The sequence below is a fragment of the Chelmon rostratus genome, chromosome 1 (assembly GCF_017976325.1).
Source record: "Chelmon rostratus isolate fCheRos1 chromosome 1, fCheRos1.pri, whole genome shotgun sequence".
Lineage (NCBI taxonomy): Eukaryota > Metazoa > Chordata > Actinopteri > Chaetodontiformes > Chaetodontidae > Chelmon > Chelmon rostratus.
The window spans coordinates 23482198-23498045 of record NC_055658.1 but is presented as its reverse complement, the minus strand read 5'-3'; the positions used below and the strand labels follow the sequence as shown (position 1 = coordinate 23498045).

The following is a 15848-nucleotide window of genomic DNA, read 5'->3' as shown; positions in this document are numbered from 1 at the left end:
CGACAGTCAGGCAACATCCTGAACTCCAGCACTCAGACACACATATATACAGGCTTTCGCCGGCTGATGAATTCTCCCACACCTCCCATCTCTCCAATCCTCTTGGAGTAAACCTTCAGCTGCTTCTTGAGCTTGCGGATGGTTCGGTCCTGCTTCTCCAGCTGCTCCATCAGATCCTGGAACAGGCAACAGTGATGGAGAGACAGAGGCATGGACAGAGAGAGAGACAGATCGGAGAGAATAGTGAGGACAAACAGCAAACCTGTGACTTCTCACACTGCTTCACACTGTCGCCCTCCAGTGGCAACAAAGAAAGAACACAGTTGCAAATCTCAGCTCTGCGTTGGAAAATGTGAGTCTTGGACACAAATAAAGAAACAACAAGCAAACAGGAGAGGTGCAGGGATTTTAAATCAACCTGACAGCTGCTCTGCTGATTGTTCTTTTTTTTTTTTTTTTACAGGACTGCGCTGGCTGTTAGGAAAGAGAAAAAGGTGGCGAGCTGCTCCGCTGTGAGTTAGAGGACACTGCTGTGAAGAGTTAGAGCGATCCTCAGTGCTACTTCATTCGCAACACACAACCTCAGTTAGTTCAAACACATGCAAACGCACATGCAGGAGCACACACACACACTCCATCTCTACATACAACCATCCGCCGTAAAATGATGACTCGAGCCTCTTGGGACGCTGTGGGATCTTCAGCCAAGAGTTCCTGTCAGGTGACACCATCCACACAGGTGAGTGTGTGTGACACAGCACTGTAGTGGGTATCTCAGCTTTGCTTTGCGTGGCCCAAGTGACACTTCATCGACGTGTGTGTGTGTGTGTGTAGCACGGGGAAAATTACAGGTATCTGTAGATCAAAACCTAAAGCTCCTAAATGTGCCGGCTGGCGTTGATGTGGAGCAGATTCTGGTTTGTAGGTACCAGACTGATTTATTACCATTCTGTGCTTCCTTTAAACCTCAAATCAATCACGTTTGTATCATCTTTGCTGCACTTGGAAGGCAATAATATGTAAACGGGTTTCCAGATTTCACCTTGACGGAAAGAGTTCGATGTTTTGGCTTCACTGTGTTTCCCCAAGTTTTTAGTCTCTATGCTAAGCAAAGCTAAGTGGTTGCTGGCTGCAGATTCATATTTAGTGTAATGTTACAGAAGAGTGGTATCAATCTCTCATTTAACTCCCCACCAGACAGGGAATAAACAGATTATCCGAAATGTTGAACTATTCCTTTAAACCATACGGGAAAAAATCTGACAGTAGTGAAGGGACAAAAGTAAAATTTATATTTGGCCGTTCCTGCCACTGTATTACCCAGTGAGGGATGCTGTGCAGTGAGCAAGAACAAGGCTCAAATTCAGCTAAACAAAAAACATTTACAATCACATGTCACATGTGAAAACTACTTTTCATTGTGGGCTACATCAGAGATCTATTATGGGGAGCATGTACTCATATATGACTGAAATGTCGACATCATCGGATATTAAAAGCTTTTTCTTCCACTATTTGAAAGTAAAATTAATGTTCAGTTGGAAAAAAAAGCTTTGTTCATGCATCTTTCTGTTATGGTCACTCCTACTTTCACTGGCTACATAAAACACACAACTTTAATTCACATTCACTTTTTTAACTCTTAACAACAGTCTTGTTGTAATATTAACATTGTGGCCTGTATGTAGGGATTCTGTCTATGTGTATTTGTAGATGGGACATCTCACAGTTGTGCATCTGTGTGTGTGTGTTGCAGCGTACCAGGTTCTCGTTGGTGAGTCGGGTGATCTCGTGCTGCAGACTGGCTTCGATTCGGGCCTCTGGAGGCAGCTGGAGGTTTTGGGCCAAGAGCTGCTGCTGACGGTTGTTCTCCTCCTTTGCATTCTGCAGCTCGCCGCGCAACGCCTCCACCTCGTTATTGTAAGCTCTCCGCTCAGTCTGCAGCTGGTGCTCCAGCAGCCTGCGGTGTGGAGGGAGATGAGACGACGAAGGGAGGACCAGCATGCAAAACAAAATGAGCAAGGTGAGGGGGCAGGTGGGATATGAAGGGAAGATGGGAAAAGGAGGAGGTATGTGGCAGGTGAGAGGATGTGAGGAATGACGGGAAGATGGAGTGAGGTAAATGAGGAGGAAGAGGAAAGGTGTGGGGGGGCAAAGGGCAAAGAACAGGGAATAATAAGACAGAGGGCACAAACAAGAAAAGAGGAAACATCAGCATTATTGTGTGAGTGAAAGACCATAAAACGGTGAAAGAGGCAAAAGTTGCAGTTTCACCACAGTGTGGAGACGTAGGACAGCAGCATGCTGTGCAGCCCAAAACCCAGAGCCCGGAGGCCGGAGCCCGGAGGCCGGAGCCCGGAGGCCGGAGGCCGGAGCCCGGAGCCCGGAGCCCAAAACCCAGAGCCAAGAGCCAAGAGCCAAGAGCCAAGAGCCCGGAGCCCGGAGCCCGGAGCCCGGAGCCAAGAGCCCGGAGCCAAGAGCCCAGAGCCCAGAGCCAAAACCCAGAGCTAAGAGCCCGGAGCCCGGAGCCCGGAGCCCAGCCTCTCTGAACACCTTCTGTAACTCAGCTGAGTCATTAAGCTTTCCTTGAAGTTGAACCAAGCCGGCACTGTGATCGGACGTCAGGCTCAGCGACCAAACAGCTTCGTGTTTCAGAGGGAAGTTGGGACTGCTCTCCAAACTGTTCCCTGATCTTTTCATGCTAGTTTGCCAACTTCACACTCTGTCAGTCATGTTAATGCTACCGTGACAGCAAGTCAACTTAAATGGTCCTTTAAATTCTCTGAAAAAGTTTAAGATGAAGCACCGAAGGTGTTGGTTTGTCAGATCAGTAGTCAAATACTGTTTGTGAGCAGTTCTTAGGGTTTGTTTTAGATATAAGGAACAAAGAAGCTTTTCTCACTGTGTCTGGACTACCTGGAAGCTAACTCTGCAGTGAATACTGAGTTACACAAACATTTAACAGGCTGTCAGTGAAACAAGGTTAGTGACAGGATGAAGACAGATTCTGCTGCACTGTGTTAGAAATAAAATGGGAAAATTTAACCAAAACCTTGTATAAATGACTACATGTTATCAGCATATGTGGGGAATGGGCCGATTTTTACATGTTTTTTATACAGCATGCAACCCTGTAAAGTGCTGTGTGGGAAGAGTGTGACAATGACTGGGAAAAACTTGTGTCGTGCCAAAAATATAAATAGCACACAAGTAGACTTCAGGGTTTGCCAACTCACAACACAACACCAAACTTATTTATTGTCATCTACCCTGGCAGGGCCCATCTAACGAGCCCCAGGGCCTAAAATTGACCACCTTTATAAAATAAATGGGAAGATTGATATGAGAGAAAACTTTGAGAGGCTCATAAAGGCATGAGAGAGAAAAGTGTGAATGATGAAAACAGCAGCACACATCCCGTCCCGAGAAAAGGCAAACATCTCATGCTCAGACTTCACACGTCAGTTACACCTCATGGTTTCCTTTAAGCCCTGATTAACCAGCCACAGCTCTCCGTCCTCATTCAGCTTATGGAAGTCTGGAGCGGCAGATCTGACCGACACACAACACAAAGGAAAATGAACGACACAATGACAAAAAGGAAAATGCAGAATGGTAGAGTGGAGCGAGGGGTGTGCAAAGACAACAGGAATATGTACGTGTGTGTGTGTGCATGTAAGAACACACAGTCCTTTATTCATGGACTGCAGCTTATTTGAATATAGATATATTATACATCAAACTTTAGTCATAGCTGATGTATGTGTTCTGTTGCATTGCACTGCTGATTGCAACAGTGGTGGAGTCTACTGTCTGTGTGTAGCTTGCTGTGTACTAAATATTCTCTACTGTGCTTTTGTGTGACAATGTGTGAACAAAGAAGGTGACAAACAACAAAGTGAGCAAAGGAGGGATAAAGGCAGTGATGCACAGAGCAACTTTTCAGGCAACTCTGGTGAGTAATGGCAACACAGTAACTTGAATGACACTGGAAAAACACTGTTGCTTAGAAACGGAGAAGATGTCTGCAGTCAGCTTCCTACTGTGTGTACAACACCGAGTGTGTATCAAGCGCATGTTCAACATTATGCATGTCTGCAGCATTCTGAGACCAACGGGATGAGCAAAATTGTCTATACAAGGAAGTCAATGCAAAAACTGGAGCTAAAAAATGGAACAGATATTTCTTTGTATCAACATTCAGTTTCTTAAAAGTGTTGTGTGCATCTCTGCTTTGACAAACAACCAAGCAAACGAGTGGGCTTTCATGCAGGTATTTATGCCAAACTCATTCCATGAAGCTGAGACAAGAGGCCTCCTACAACAGCATCACACCAACCACTGCTCAATACTCGGCGTGTGAGGACGATCTTGCAAATCTAAGTGTTAACAAAGGTCCAACTACTCTGTATGCACCTCTTTAGTTCAGACATTTCCATGCTTTCATGCTGCACATTTTGTAAATGCTGCACTGTAAACATGAAAAAACAGAGCAGAGCTGCTGAAGCCACTGAAAACATCCTTGTATCTTTGTTTTGAACAAACACAAACGACTTCGAGTCAGCTTACAGTTTAAAAAGACTCTGCTCTTGTTCGTGCAGAACTGTTAAAACCCATGCACACCTGTGAATCCTAAAACTCGACTCCAAAGCCAAACACACATTCCTTGACTTCAAATACTGATAAAGGCAGAATGTTAGACTATAAGGAAGACCTGAACTGTAGCTGCAGAGCTGCTACATTATTCCACATGCTGTTAGGGCAGAAAACGCAACGCTACCCAAGCTTTCATCGGCACCACGACGCAGAATCAGCTGTTTCAGCTCAGGAATATCAGTCGTGTGTAACGTTGGCGTGGCCGTGCATGCTCTGCTCCATGATGCACAGGCCACGTCTTATTGGTTACCTCAGCCTACTCAGGAGATCACTGACTTCCAGCGGCTTACGCATGAACCAAGGAGATCTGCACAGGACAAGGAAGCGTTCACAAACACACATTTCTTGCACTGATATCATGGTAATAGTGGTAATGGATCAAGAGCTTGGTAAGATTTGGAGAAAAAGCTGGAGTCTGGACTTGGAGTGAACTGATGAATGTGAATTTGACTTGGAGACTGGGTGGAGTACTGGCTGGAGCAAAGTACCTGTTGGTGTCTTTGAGGCCAATGCAAGCTTGCTTTAGTTCGTCAGCGTCCTTCAGTTTGGACACATCTTCAGCGTAGACAGACGGCTCGGTCATGGTCTCCTAGAAAAAGGCAGACAAGGAATGATGAATGAGAAAGAGCGTCACCGCCCTGAGACAGTGACCTGGCTGCATCATGAGCCAGATCCACCACCATAATGTGGGGATTTTCATACAGCTTAGGTGTATGAGACAGGTGAGTCAGCGGTTTCATGAATGTGAGTTCACTCTGCTGTGGGCAGCCAGCGTGTGCGTGTGGGCTCGTTTCCTTAGCCTCACAGAGTGACACTGGGAGCCTGAATATCTGTGCAGCTGCAGTATAACGCAGCACACAGTTCGTTTCTTTAGTGAGCCAACAGTGATATAAATAATTCAACGCCTACGTTACAGTACTACAGTTAAACATCACCACTGTCCAGCGCTGAAGGTTTGCAGTTTGTGGTGACATCCATCCTCGGGGTGTGAATGTACTACAGACAGTGTTCCCAAGGACGGATGCAAGTAAAACGGCCACTGAGCAGAACTCTCAGTGACCTTTAGCAGCACAAACTGTCCATAAATGCATTCACAAAGACAGAGGACGAGACAGATGAGACAATTAAAGTCCAGTCTGGACAGGGACAGAGTCTGTGTATGAAGCCTCTTATTGGAAGAATGCTGATCCTGTGTCTCCTCTGTGACTTAACGTCACAGCTGTGCTTGAGCTTCGGAAGTTTGACTTTCACATTTGCTCCAGTGCAGGTTGGAAACTCCACCTATGGATGCTGTCACACAGTTACATAACATTCAATTTCACATTTGAAGCATTCCAGGCGTATTTGCTGTAACCCGTTTCGTATCGAGTTGCCGATTTCCCACATTAACTTATTTCACTCATCATATGGAGGCGGAAAATGGAATAATGGTGGAAGAGCAAGTCGAAGAAGTAAGAGTGAAGTCTCACACTTAAATTCAACATATGCTCATTCTCTCATCCTGCAGAACTGATGAGAACGCCTTCATTTTCAGGTGCTGGAAGATTTTTATTTAAATTAATGTCTGTTATGTCGCTGTCTTGCAGCAGCTTACTGTCACCGTGGTGACATGACATTGAATCTGCTGGATCAGACTTCTTACTTAAGGAGGGTTTACATACAAGACACGCCATGTAAAAAGTGTCACACGCTCATGCATGATACAATTTTTTAACTGTACCTTCTCATCCTGTGGGAAAGCATGGATGGAGGAGAGAAGGTGGAGACAGGAGAGTTAGACGCACTGAGGGCACAGTGGAAACATTAGCTACGTACAGTGTGAACAATAATATGAGTTAATTATGACTTGGACCCAAAATCAAACTAACTAGAAGCAAGAGTTTAAATGTCAGTTAACTAATGTTCACTTTAAACACACTGTTTAACAGCTGAGAGGGAAGTCTCACATTTCAGCCTTTTTCTTGAGATATTCATGACATATTAAAAACAAATACTGTTGGAAATCTGAGATTAGGATCACTGGCAAAATGTAACGAAAGCCATTTTTAGGACGAGAGAGATTTTGGTCTGATCATTTTTTGGGATATTGTGCAAACAAAAAGACAAACAGAGAAACAACATGGGTGAAAACATAACACACAAATGTAGGAAGGTGGATGCGAGCGAGCAGGTACCGTCCACTAACATCCAGCTTCGTTTTGTGAAAGAATGACAGACCCGTGTCACCACAGTGCCCGGGTGTTTCATTACAAGTGGACGACTGGAGGCGAAATACCAGGAAGTCAAATGTTCCTCTACCTTGTGGTGCATGGCTTCCTTCTGGCTGACCAGCTGTGAGCGCAGGATCAGCACCTCCTCCTTGCGGACGTCCAGCTCCTCACAGGCCGAGTTCAGCTGCTCCAGGAGCACCTTGTAAGCTGGGGAGCCCGGGGCCCCGGCGCCTGTAGCTGCGTCACCCAGCAGGCTTTGCCTCATCTCCACCAGGTTATGTTTCAGCTTCTTGTTCTCTGACTCCAGCTCCTGACGCTGTGAAGTGAAAGAGTGAAGCGTTAATAAACATGATAACAAGCTTTCTGAGGCCGTGGCATGAAATACTGCAATGAAACAAGCTGTCTGGATGAAGACATTCTCTGGAAACGGTGAGAGAACATGTGCGAGTGTTGCTGCATTTCTACTTTACTCTCCTCTGACTGCTTACCTTCAGGGACTCGTACTCCAGCTCTGCACCACGAGCCTTTTTAAACTCTGCGTCATCCTGAAACAACAATCAGACCGTGGTGATGAAGAGGAGTTACAGTTTAAAAAGACTCTGGAATACAGTCTGATAAGAAAAACTTTTTTTTAGCTTTAATGTAATTACATTATATCTTATGTAACGACCTATGTAGTAACTAATGATGCAAGTAAATTATGACTATAATGATCAAAAGCTTCTTATTATGCTTAAAGATGAAAAGTATATAAAACAAGCAATAGTACTATTGAGGTATTACTGTATGTTTACTATGCACACCAGCTTATATAACAACATTAATTGTTATATAGTTAAATAAGATATTTCGGAGGGCGGTGTGGCTGTCAGTACCCTCGCTCTAGCCCGCTGGAACTGCTCCTCTTTGTTTTCCAGCTCGTTGCGCAGCGACTGCTTTTCCTGCTCCAGTTCTGTGAGTCGTTTCTGCAGCTTGAGGGTCAGCGAGGTGTCCATTCCTCGCGTCACATCCTGCACGACAAAGAAACGTGAGGACGGAGCATGAGCCCCAAGAACGGCGTTGAAATGGAAGGCCATAAATACTTTGATTCATGCTTCACTTTAACGGCAGCAATCACTTTGTATCAGTAGAAACCTCCTCTTAATGACTGCGTCTGTGCTTAACGTCAACATTCTTACTTCGGTGGCGCGGGAACCTTCTTCCAATTCGGCGTACTCGGAGTTGTAGGTGTACTCTGATTCGTTGCTGCTGTGGGTGGAGTCTGTTCTCCTGTGGCCAGGCTTGGACACGTTCTACCAATGAGAAAGGCAAAAAAGGCTTTTAATTTGAAAAACCACAGACTCAAGTTCGCTCTGCTGCGCCCTCTGAATGTTACTGCAGTGACGTGTTGAATGTTACAAACCAACTGCTCTCTGCTGCTGTGTAATGCAGAGAAATACTGAACAATGGATCAAATGTGTTAACGATCTCATTCTCATAAAAGTATTGACTGTGTGTTCACGCGTCCCTCACCGAGGAAACCATCTCCTCCTTCAGGTCGTCGTACTTCTCCTCGAGGCGAAGGTGTTCTGTCAGGAGATTCTGGTAGCGAGATCGCTCCTCGTTCAGATCCGTCTCCAGCTGCTGAGTCTCCTGTGCGATCGCACGAGCCATTTTCTCTGACGGGACAAAACGCACAGGAGAAGCAGTTACAAAAAGCAGCTCACTGTACGGCTCAGGGGACGATCGCAGCAGGTGGATGTGCTGCAGTGAGTCTGTCCGATTTCAGTGGTGACGTTTGCACACCTGTCATCTGCTGACTCTGTTCCTGAATCAACCTGTTCAAGTCGTCCTTGTCTTTCTTCAGCGAGCCATTCTGATCCTTCAGCTCCGAGACCATCTATATGCACACACACACACACACACACACATACAGTCCATTTATTTCACACATCTGTCTTCAAACACGTGAACTCTTAACTCTGAAAAGATGGTCAAAACAAGTGCTTCTCATTAGGAAAACGTTCTAAAGTTATTCGAAGACAAAACAGTAGACAAGAACACGGACAAAGAAAGAAAACACAGAGCACACACACACAGTTCAGCGGCTACCTGACGAGCACACTACTCTATCTCCTGTGCTCACCTGCCTCAGGGCAACACTGCCCTCTGAGCCCACCACGTGCCCATTTCCCCCTGGTTCGCTCTGCCTCCTAAATTGGGGAAAAACTGTTTTCCTCTGACGCCAGTATGCATATTTATGCAAAAAATGTGTTTTCTAGATAGATATATTTCCAGGAAACTATGGGAAATTGTACTCATTAGGAGAATTTTCTATTGAACTTTGTTTTAAACTAATAGTAGGACTTAGAATATGGAAAACTAAGTGGAGGAGTGAGGACAAAGGAGGTTTTAAGGAGAGTAAATAAGGCAATTCTTTTTCAATTCTACCATTGAAAAACTAGAAAAAATCTGTTAAAAAAGGTTCAAATATAAATATCTCTGAAACTACAACCAAGAATACGGAAGGACAGAAAAACACATGGACTATAGTTAAGGAGACAGATGGAGGGACATTATATATACATATATATACACTGTGCACAGGGAGATGCAGGACCAGGACCACTGCAGGTAAATTGACAGATACGGATTTTGATCCTCATCTTACTTTCTCCATTTCGTCCCTGTAGGTTTGTGCCCAGTCCTCGATGGTCTTCTTCTCCTGCTGTGTGGCGCTCAGCTCCTTCCTCAGCCTCTCCAGCTCCTCCAGCAGCGAGGACACCTGGTTGCTTTTGTTCCTGGCCTCCTCCTCCACCCCGCGCAGCCGGCTCAGCTCGCCGCGCATCCGCTCGCTCTCTGCTGTGTACGAATTCTCCAGACTGACTAGCTTCTCGTTGACCGACCGGTTGTCCTTGCTCTGGAGGCGCGGGATCATGAAACGGGGAGGTCGTGACATAATTGAAGCGACACACGAGGATGTGAAAACAAAAAGGGAAACTCACCTGCTCGTCGATTCTCCTCTGCAGCTGCATGATCTTGTTCTCCATGCCTTTGTTGAGCTTCTTGAAGTGCTCCACCGAGCGAGCCTCGATCTTCAGCTTCTTCAGCTCTCGCCTGGCCCTCATCCTGCGGATGCAGCACTGCAGGTAGACGATGGAGACGAGGCAGCGCTTGTACCAGCACCGAGCCAACCAGCCACGGACGCGCTTCTGAATGATCACCATCTTGTGCTCCCGCAGTAACTACAGAGAGACACAGTACAGTGCAGGAGAGGTGGACAGAAAGAAGAGCACATACTGTAAGGACAAAGATAGAGGTGTTTTTTGTAGAAGGAGGTGTCAGTTAGACAATAAATGCATCATGAGTGTAGAAAATTCTTGAAATCAGTTCTTTTTTGTTATTGGAAATCTAATATTATTTACTAATACCAGGAAGTAATACTATTTCTTTTTAATTTTAGAAAGCTGTATTTAAAGATTTATTAAGAAGATTTATTTGGCAGTGTTGTGAGATGTGTGTCTTACCGCCTGGTACTTCTGTCGGGCCATGTAAGCTCTCAGGATCGTCTGCATGGCCAGAGCGGCGGCCTGCTTCTGCCTGTAGCGTTTCTTCTCCATGTACATCCTCTGGTACTTCTGGATGACGGTGGCCGCCTGAGTGCGACGCATGAACTTGGCCAGGCTGAGGAGAGCCGAAGTAAACATGTCTCAACTAACAGTTCTTAATATGACTTTAGAACTTTAGACTTATTTAACTGCAATAGCAGTCAAACTCAATTCACTCAGCATTATAAAACAAACACAGCCAGTCAAATGTCTCAGCATGCAATAGTTCTGTCTGACTGGATGAAGAACATTCATGAATATCAGCTTCAGCTGACTCACCAGCGAGCCTGGTACCCTCTGGTGAACCTCTGGATGGTGATGGCGGCGCTGCGCTTGCGCAGATACTTCTTGCGTGCCAGCCAGCAGCGGATGGTTTTCTGGATACGAATGCAGGCGGCGCGCAACTTGTCCGCCCTCAACTTCTCCAGGTAGGCTACCTGGCCGGCCCTGAAGAAGATCTTGGTCTTACCGAACTGGTATTTATCCTGGTCCTGAAGGAAGACAGGAGCAGAGATGAGGGATCAGAACAGTATTTAGACAGACAAGAGTGTGAAGGGGAAAGGGTCAGAACAAAGGCAAAGGAAACTCAGATGTTCTCACCTGCACTAGTTTCTCCATAACATTCCTGCAGGTCAGCTTCTTGTCAGGTAACACGTCCTTCTGCTTCATCAGCACTCTGTAACGGCTGAAGAACTCCTGGTACGTCCATCTGAGGCACACACACACACACACACATAAAAACAGTTAGAAAGGTGCCGTGAGATAAAACATTTCATTATTGACTGTTTGTTCGATCAAGTTTACTTTTACCAAAGTAAATCTGCAAAGAGGGAAACGGCTTGCTTTGACTTTCTCTAAGAAAAATACCACATAATACAATGCATGTTTGGGCTGTTAGGTTGTAGAATGCATTCTGATGTAGTCTTGAATTACATGCCTGTAGAAATTCTAACACAGTACTTTTTCTTTTCTGCTTCTCTATATATGATAGTATAGAAAGTCCTGTGGGAACAATGTTGTATATTCCTCCTGTGAAAATCCTATCTGCTCACATTCTAAGGTTTTCAGCATTAACACAATCTAAAACGCATTAAGGAGACTAATAAGAAAAGCAAGCCTAGAGTCCAGTGCAGGAGGCCAGGCAAAACAGACTTCTCTACAGGGAGAAGCTGATCACTTATGCAACTTGAGTGATTAATAATAAAGACTTTAGATTAGATCAGATCAATCCTGCACCGAGCTGTCTGGCTGTTGCAAGGTTGCAATCGGACAAACTGTATGTACAGCAAACTCTCAACTGCAGGCTCAATTTGCATTTGCCTTCAGCTAATGAACTTCTCAAAATCTTTAACCACGCAACTCGCATCAAACACAAGAGAATCTCTGGGACTCAGCAGCAGCGTCGCAGGGCTGCATACCTGGATGGGAAACCTGCAGCAGAGATGCGGATGGTTTCCAGGACACCGCAGGCTCTGAGCTGCTGCACTGCACGTTTGGGATCAAACCTGCCATCAACAAATAACAACAGTCAACACAGCCACTGTGAAATACAGCTGAGGATAGAACATCAAAAGAAAAAAAGAGTAAACCAGGCGCATCAATACTGTTCCACAAAACACGGCCAGTAGTTTTGAACAGAGAGGAGGACTCACGAGAAGGCCATCTTGAAGTCATTGGGTTTGATGCAGCGAACATAGTGTGGAGTGGTTGCGTTCAAAGTCTCCATCAGCATTTGCAGAGAGTTACGAAACTACAAGAGAGGACCACCACCACCATCATCATCATCATCGTCATCATCATCTCTTCTGTAGTTCCAGACTAGGCTGACTGCATGTGTAAAATGCAGCTTTGGATAATCATCATTATGATATATAATGAACATCAAAACAATTTAACAGAGATAATGTACTTGAAATCTATAGAATGGATTATGAAATAATTGATCTCTCTCTAAACCTACTGAAAACTTTTAGCTGTCGTTCTTTCCTGATTTTTATGTAACTCCAATTCACAACAGGCAGTGATAGAAACAAACCCTTGACAATCACTTTAGACAAAATGCATGTGGGCAACACAATATATTTTCTGTGTGAAAATGCCCTGGCTTTCATCTCGCTTTGTGCTGTTAGCTTGGACTGAGCACTGTGTGCAGGCATGCACCAGTGTAATCGGGCCACATAAGAAAACACTGGAGAGAAATATATCAACCTGGCAGCCGACGGTCTTCTTGTGCTCCTTGCTGCTCTTCTGCCGGCTCTTGTCAGGTTTGACGCTGAGACGGGTCCGGCCTCCGGTGCCGGGGGCCTGACCTGTGGGGCTGGTAGCTTTCTCCTCATCCTGGAACAGCTCCACCAGCAGGTCAAACTGGGAACAGCAGCCCACTTACAGTCACAAACAGAACAGCTGATGGCAGCTTCAGACACTGCAGACAATACTGATTTACTAAGAATTAAATTGACAAAGCGTTTCATTCTGGATAAACTGTTAAATTAAGGGCAACTGCAGTAAATATTTATGAGTTAAAAGTGTAATTTCTAACAGTCTCATCTCCCAGTGCAGGGCATGCATATGGATTCCTCTTACCTATTGCATACAGCCGAAGAAAGCACAATGACAGCTTTAAAATGAGCATTTGCCAACAAGCCTTAATAATTTGACCTGGGTGTTAAAAACCATGTTGATGACTTCATTTTTACATAGATAAAATTAAACACACAAGTCTAATAATAAGGTGAGCGCTAACAAGTCAACCTGTTCACACAAAGACAGCTGAAAAGCTGCTCGACAATTTAAGGTGATGAGTGAGTCGCTTGATTTGCTGATTAGTGTTTGTTAAACTCATTCACAGTCAGAGAGTTGCTGCAATGTTATGAAAAGCCAATAAAAACAATCGAAGGTTATGTTTTGTCATATATGGCACTATGCAGAGGCCATATATGACATATATGTTGTCACGGTGTTATGACATGAATACATCATGTAGGATGTATGCCCTTTAGTAAAGCACACACACATACTCACACACATCGGGCATGTTCCATATAACACTGAGGTTATATGAGGAGGATGCCGTGTTATGTGTGTAGCTTCAGGTCGTCCTGCTGTGCTCAGAGCGTCGCCATGCTGCCTCTCTTGCCAGCGTCATTAAGCAGGACAGCCGCGGCCACAAAGGCTTTACGTGCTGCTCGCTCCCAGCGTCACTCTGACAGCATAAAAATACCCTCCTTCCTTTGTCCCTCGTTTTTATGTCCAACCCCTCCATTCCAGAGTGCCTTTAGTGCTCCCCATGCAGCAAACAAAGGCACACACACATACATTTCCATCTCCTCGGTGCTGTTAGAGTGATAATAACTCAGTGCCAGAGAGAGAGAAAGAGAGAGAGAAGAGGAAGGAGGATAGAAGAGCTACAGGCGGACGAGGCGTTGTAAGAACGCCTCTGTTTACCTTCTGCTGGCAGGGAAGGGTTGTCATGATGAGGACAGAACCAAACATACATGGACAACACATGGAGACAGAGTGACAAAAGAAACACAATGACATTAAAAGAAAACATTACCCAAAGGAAAACCCAAAAGCTTAAATTCAACATCACCATTAAGCCCATCAAAAACTACACAACACATCTACGATTCAAACCGAAAAGTAAATCAAAGCAGGCGGACTGATGGAGAAGCTGAGATGGATGGAAGGAACGTGATGATGGAGCATAAAAGGTTGGATGTCTGTGGCTGGAAGACGGCCACACGGTGGAATTTTAACTGTTGTTATTTTGATCGCATCCCTAGGCTGCAATGCATCATGGGAAATCTCTGCATCAGGCAATTCTTGAGTGCACTGTATTGATTAGACTTGCGAGCAGACGTCGGCACGAATGCGAGACTCCCGTCAACAGCAGAAGCTTTAGAAAGCTACATCCTCTCCAAGCCGGCAGTCTGTCCGCTCAGATTGTATTTACTGTGTCAGGGTGCGTTTCTGAGGAGGGACTTTCTCTGTTCGTCTCTGGGCGATCACAAACAAACAGACCCGCCTCCATGCCGATATTCAACCTCCTCATTTGTATTTTGCCTGTTAATGTGTTACATGGCATGAACAAAAACAGTTAGCTGCTAAATGTTTTTAAACTTATCTATCAGTCATTTTCTGACCGTTGAGGGTCCTGTGGTTGAAGGCAGCTACAGAAAGTACAGATGTGTAAAGTAAAGATGTGAATAAATTAGAAAGGGTTTGTCTTGGAAAAGAGATTTTTTCCCTCTTTAATTGACATTTTACAGATGTGCTCCTCACTGTACTGTATGAGCAATCAACGAGCTGACACACACACACGCACGCACGCACACACATGCACGCACACATGCACGCACATACACACACAGAATAATGGGATAAGCTTAGCAGAGAAGTAAAATCAAACTTAATTAGACTAAATCTCATTAAGAGCTCATTACCATTTAATCCAAATTGTTTAAGTCTCACTGATTTCCATGTCCATGAATCTGTTTGTCTGTGTTTGTGCGTGCGTGTGTGTGTGTGCGTGCGTGTATGCGTGTATTGAGTGGTTGTGTTAGGGGTTAGAGCAGACGGTATTTTAACCCTTACCCAATTAGGCTCTTGTTGAAGTCTACAAGAAAACAGTCAAAGGTCACGGTGAGCATTTTGGACAAACACACTACATCAGTGTGTGTAGGTGTTTGCGTGTGTGCATGTGTGTGCATGCACGCGTGTGTGTGTGGAGCCAAAAGTGCAGTGAGGATTTAAAGGCTTAGGCCCCTTTTGACCCAACCCAGGTTTTAAATCTGATCCTGAACCAAGACCAACACGCACGCACACGCGCACACGCACACACACAAAGATGTAAATTTGGCATAATCTGAAAAATTTGAGTTTGATGTATTTGTGTGTGTAGGTGTGTGTCAAGGGCAGTTTAGTTCAGTATTGACTCTTAAAGAATCACTGGTAGCTAAAATAAATCTGGTACCTTTAAACATAGTTGTGATCTCCTGTTTGACAAAACTGGTAAATGTTGTGCAGTGTTCTGCTGCGTAAGGCCAGGATGTAAACTCAGATACATCTGTATTCCTCCTGTTATTACAGAACACTGCATTTATTTTGGCTTAGTCATTCTCTGCAATTTGGACAAGCTAGAAAGTGCAATACGTAGTGAAATATTTATGAACCACAATCATATTTATCCTCTGTGCGTTACGCTGAACCAATGAACCACCTTTCTGGTTGTGTTTGTGTATGCGTGTGTGTGTGTATTCAGCTTTGTCTGTTTTGTGTAAATAAAACCTGAACCCCTCGGACCATAAATCTCCTGGACAGAGCATGTGTCTTCACTGCAGGCGTCGCCACATGGCCAGTGGAGGGCGCTGCTTCCCTGAGCCTTAAGGTGAGA

At 44.9% G+C, this 15848-nt stretch overlaps 1 protein-coding gene across 1 annotated transcript in view; it reads right to left on the bottom strand.

The window, feature by feature from the left end:
• The window catches only part of myo5aa (myosin VAa), a 51556-nt gene that overhangs the window by 7295 nt on the left and 28413 nt on the right, over positions 1-15848 (bottom strand). The window contains exons 15-32 of the mRNA XM_041957869.1: positions 12662-12817; positions 12106-12203; positions 11872-11958; positions 11054-11162; positions 10733-10944; positions 10373-10529; positions 9851-10090; positions 9517-9765; positions 8652-8745; positions 8379-8524; positions 8045-8158; positions 7742-7876; positions 7355-7411; positions 6955-7182; positions 5145-5245; positions 1762-1960; positions 649-714; positions 83-176 (exon numbers count right to left, since the gene is read on the bottom strand). Coding sequence (XP_041813803.1) covers positions 83-176; positions 649-714; positions 1762-1960; positions 5145-5245; positions 6955-7182; positions 7355-7411; positions 7742-7876; positions 8045-8158; positions 8379-8524; positions 8652-8745; positions 9517-9765; positions 9851-10090; positions 10373-10529; positions 10733-10944; positions 11054-11162; positions 11872-11958; positions 12106-12203; positions 12662-12817 — 2542 coding nt within the window. The remainder of the gene's footprint in view (positions 1-82; positions 177-648; positions 715-1761; positions 1961-5144; positions 5246-6954; positions 7183-7354; positions 7412-7741; positions 7877-8044; positions 8159-8378; positions 8525-8651; positions 8746-9516; positions 9766-9850; positions 10091-10372; positions 10530-10732; positions 10945-11053; positions 11163-11871; positions 11959-12105; positions 12204-12661; positions 12818-15848) is intronic.